The 4,696-nt window shown below is 44.6% G+C and overlaps 1 protein-coding gene across 1 annotated transcript in view; it reads right to left on the reverse strand.

Moving 5' to 3' along the window:
- Nucleotides 1-1,082: 1,082 nt before the first annotated feature.
- Rras2 (RAS related 2) overlaps nt 1,083-4,696 on the reverse strand; it is a 69,754-nt gene continuing 66,140 nt past the window's right edge. The window contains exons 5-6 of the mRNA XM_005351028.2: nt 3,747-3,865; nt 1,083-2,544 (exon numbers count right to left, since the gene is read on the reverse strand). Coding sequence (XP_005351085.1) covers nt 2,457-2,544; nt 3,747-3,865 — 207 coding nt within the window. The 3' untranslated portion in view covers nt 1,083-2,456. The remainder of the gene's footprint in view (nt 2,545-3,746; nt 3,866-4,696) is intronic.

Here is a 4,696-nt window from a genome sequence, read left to right on the forward strand (position 1 = left end):
AGAGACAGAGAGAGAGACAGAGAGAGAGACAGAGAGACAGAGAGAGAGACAGAGAGACAGAGACAGAAAATTGCTGGGCATGGCTGGGGTGGCATACACCTATACTTCCAGCACATGGGAGGTAAAAACACCTCTCATGATTGCTACAAATTCAAGGCCAGGCTGGCCTACACAGTGAATCCTCGGCCAGCCAGAGCTATACAGAGAGATAAGAACTTCAGAGAAGAAGGGGAGGGAAGAACTATGAGAGGAGAAGGGAGAGGAGGGGACAGCAAGGGAGGGGACAGGGAGGAGGGGAGGATAGAGAAATGGGGGAGGATCAAAAAGAGCCAGGCGTGGGATACGCACCTTACAGCCCCAACACTCAAACTCAGCAGGAAAGTTTGGGCTCAAGGTCAGCTTGAACTACAAGGGGCTACTTCGTAAGACCTTATAAAAATTCTAGAAAACAAAACACAGTCTGAAACAAAACTCACTGGACGGGACTAACAAGTGCAAAATAAACCTTGGGAAAGTTGAAGACGGCAGCCCTGAAAACGCACAAGGAAAAGGACAGGGTGAAGAACTCGCCAAGACCCCGGCTGTTAGAGTCTAGCTCTTAGTATCTGGTCACCTACGACCAACAGGAAACCTTCCCACCAGGGATATAATACAATGGTTCTGGTGAGGCATTAGAGGCAAAGAAAAATCCGCTAGCTTCCATGCAGTGATTTTACCAAAAAGTTGAACAATAAGTCTATATTAACATAATCATTGTGAAACACAATAAAATTAAGTGACTTTGTTTGTATTTAAAATAAACATTGGTCCTCTTTGCCAAAGTCATTTTAGAATTCATCCTCAGGGGCTCTATGGGGCTAGAGTCACCTCCCTCTCTCCTCTATAGCTGAGGTTTCTCTGTTAAGGATGCTTCAGAGAAAGAGTTGTTACAAATCACTGACCCCAGGAAACCAGCGGAACAGTGAGTTCACCTGCAGAACTCCCTAAGATGCAGTGCACAAGGGCACGGGCTACTCAAATCAGTTCTGTATTGCTCACAGAAGCCCTGGCATGAAAAAGGAGCCGTCAAGCGCCGTCTGGTGATAACAGATCAACTTTAATTCTAGCACCTGAAGCTATACAAGGGTTCACTTTATAAACTTCATGGGACTGTTGTACACATTCAATAAAGTGACCACTGTGCAATACCACTGAGAGTCGCAAAACCAGGAACACACTTTTGAATTGCTTAAACACAATCCACAGAGTTAAAAACAAAATCAGAAGCCATCCACAGTACACTAATTGTCAAGTAGAGGTTTTACACGTAATACTTGATATAACAAGTCAACATCTAGGAGGGACATTGCGCGCGACTTCACGGTCTCGTCCTGTTGGGCTCTGTTGGGAAGTTTTTCTGATTATTGGCCACCGGTGGATGTAACAAGGACCAGGGGTTTCCACTTTCTCCTTGTCAGTTAACAGTGAACAGTGAGAATTAAATACTCATCTTTACATATACACAAGGAACGCCGTGAAAGCATATTCGCTTACAAACATATAAAAATACTTGTTAACTAGTTTGATAAGAAAATAACGTATAAAAGTATATAGCAAAAACATTAATCATCTCTGACTCTGGAAAGATCAATTCCATATTTTATATTACAGCAAACAAAAACAGTTTTAGTTTGGGGTGGGTTCTTGTTTTTGTTTAATCCCGCAACCAGGAGTATTCGAAAAGGAAGACAGATAGGAACCACTCACTCTTACCCTTAGCATGGCTGGGAAAAGAAACCAAGTTCATTGACACACCTAAGTGCAGAACAAGTCCAAACATTTGGCCACAGAGAATATTGTCATCTTGAAGGAGGCATAATAACAAAGGCTTGATCAGCAGTTTTTAATCCATAACTACAACAGGAATTTTGGTATTCTGGCCACTGGAAAACAAAAGCCACAGCGTCAGGAAAGGCCTGAGATGTCTCACTTTTGTAGATTCCATTCAGTGTATTTAAAATTAATGAGAGTTGACAGCAAAAGCTTTAAAGATAGGTAGAAATTCACATTTAAAAAAAAAATACCCTCTGTATGCTTCTATTTAGAGTAACAGTAGGCAACACGATTCCAGAAGTTAAAAATGACTTCACAACCTACCACTCCAGCTTAGCAACAGCTTAGATTCCACACTTGGTTCATCTATTAAAATGTAAGCCCTTAGAGAATGCATCTGTGTGTGTAGTCGTGTGTTTTAAAGGAATCAGACCATGTCTGAAGCAGCCTTAGTGTTTCCTTTACATCGGTCTGGGTCTGAGAAAGACCGTTAACATGAGCTTTGCAGAAAGAATTAGCCAGCTTCTTGGTGTAAGGCTACCACGGTGATCATCAGTCTAAGGCTACAAAGGTACCGGCAGGATGTCAACGGTAACAGAGGGGAGGGCTTCCCTGGCAGTTGGCAGCTAAATCTCAAGGAACTCTTAGGAAACGACACAATGACAGCCTTTCTTGTCTTTTTCCTTCCGGGTTGGTTCTGGCGACGGAGGGCATTCTTGCTCTTGAAATTTCCTGTAAGACAGAGAACTCTGAATAGTATCGCCATTAGTAATCTCCCAGTACAAACGCAGGTTGTATTGGCATTGAAACACACGCACTTCTCAGTGCTCCTCACAGATGTTAGGAAGACTTAAGACTCTGTGACGTTTAAAAACAAGAAATCATCTACCTCCCTTCCTCATGTCTGGGTGATTGACAGGTGAGAGTCAAAGATTCCTGAGAGTCGAAAGGAAAGACCGGTATTTAATTAAAGGAGTTATTCTTTTTAAGGAGGAACTGCTTCGTCGGGTGAACACGAAAACGGCAGTGGGATGATGAGGGCTGGCAGGCAAGGCCTCCAGGACAACACTGTAGAGTTACAGTCAGGTGTCCAGTCCGTTCACACGGCTGAGTAACTGCCACAGCCGTCTACTTCTGCGGAGCTGCAACTGGCAGAAACCAAACCTGCAGCCTCTCTTCTTCCCTTCCACAAAAGGAAACCTCCACCTCAAGTTCCCCAAGATTCACAGTGAACAAGGGCCCGCCCCTCCACATGCCTATCAAAGCCATCTAATCAACAGAGAGCCAGGAGACAGGGAAGAGAGGAGGAACCAGGGCCACGAGAACTCCAAACAAACCAATCACCAGCAGCTAACTCTGTCACAAGCACAGCAGACCTCACCCACCACCTCAGGCAGCTCCCTAAACCAGAGGCCTCTGAGGCCACTACCACCCGCCACCTCTTTGTGGACTGGAGTGTTGTTCATCTATGTCTCCCTGGGGCCAAACACCTGAGAGATGATGGACTCTCTGCTGCCTGAGTTGCTCTTAGCCTGGCAGGGGTTTGGCAGGAACTAGGAATCTGAGATTTAGATTCAAGTCCCGGGGCTTAATGGACAGGGAGCATAACGGATACCTGAATGTTCTCCAGGTTGTAGCAAGGATTAAATGTAGTAACATTGAAAGAACGTCGCTCAGTGTCTGACAGAGCCTTGATTAGCGGCTGTCATCGCTACCGTCAAAGCATTTACTGTTTTCAGAATCCTTACATGTACTTTCTACTTCAACTTAAGATAATGAGATTTTTATGGATTGGAAGTGTCTAGAATATGCTATGTATCTAGTTGAAATTTAACCCATAGTGTACCCCAACCCCCTAGAAAACAATCACTCCTGCTAACAATTCCCTCTTTCATCACCAATTAAAACCCACACCTAACACGTGTCTGGCTTACCTTATAACTCGGACGAGTTCATGGAAAGCTTGATCTACATTCATCCTGATCTTAGCCGACGCCTCCATGTACGTGACCTTGAGCTGCCTCGCTAACTGCTGCCCTTCTTCCTGCGTTACCTGAAATGATGCAGCGGTTGTGTTTAAGGCACAGTATTAGCAATCCCATGGGGCCCGGCTAAATCTGGCTACAGGCAGAAGGTACTACTGTGCCTCCTAAAGCCAGGCTGAGTCATCATAAGGAACGGACAGGTACCACAGTGCCACACAATCTGACGCCCACCTCCGCACAACTCAGAAGGATGAACCTACAATAGAAACACAGTTGGACTGCAATATCCATGGGCTCAACCAACTGCAAATCCAAAACCCCTCGAGCAGAGCTGAATGCACTGGCACACACTTAGAATCCCAGCACTCTGGAGGCAGAGGAAGGAGCATCAGGAATTCAGGGTCATACTTGGCTAGATAGCAAGTTTGAGACTATCTGACTTGTCTCCAAAACAAAATAAAACCAACCTCTAGGCTGAACGGTAACTGTAGTGAGCTTGTGCACATTAAATCAGGTCATTATTCCTAAACAACACAGAACAAGGGTTTACATAGCATTTATGCCATATAAGGCATTATAAGCAATATAAAGATGGTTTCCAATCTATAGGAGACTATGCATAGGTCATAAGCAAGTTCTCCACTTTTGTATAAAACGGGGCTTTCAAGCATCCGAAGATGCTGATGTCTCCGGGGGTCCTGGGACCAACCCCTATTGCTACCAAAGGACATCTGCACTAACTCTCAAGGTTTAGTTTAGAGATACCAGAAGCATTAGCTCTAGCATTCCAGGAAGAAAAAACAGAAAATACTAGAAAGGTGCCGCCTAACCCTATAAAGGGGGTCAAGGAGAGTCTGCCTGAGGAAATGGTCTAAAAATTAAATAGAGTCTGTAGTTCC

Source organism: Microtus ochrogaster, chromosome 8, assembly GCF_000317375.1.
Source record: "Microtus ochrogaster isolate Prairie Vole_2 chromosome 8, MicOch1.0, whole genome shotgun sequence".
NCBI classification, from domain to species: Eukaryota; Metazoa; Chordata; class Mammalia; order Rodentia; family Cricetidae; genus Microtus; species Microtus ochrogaster.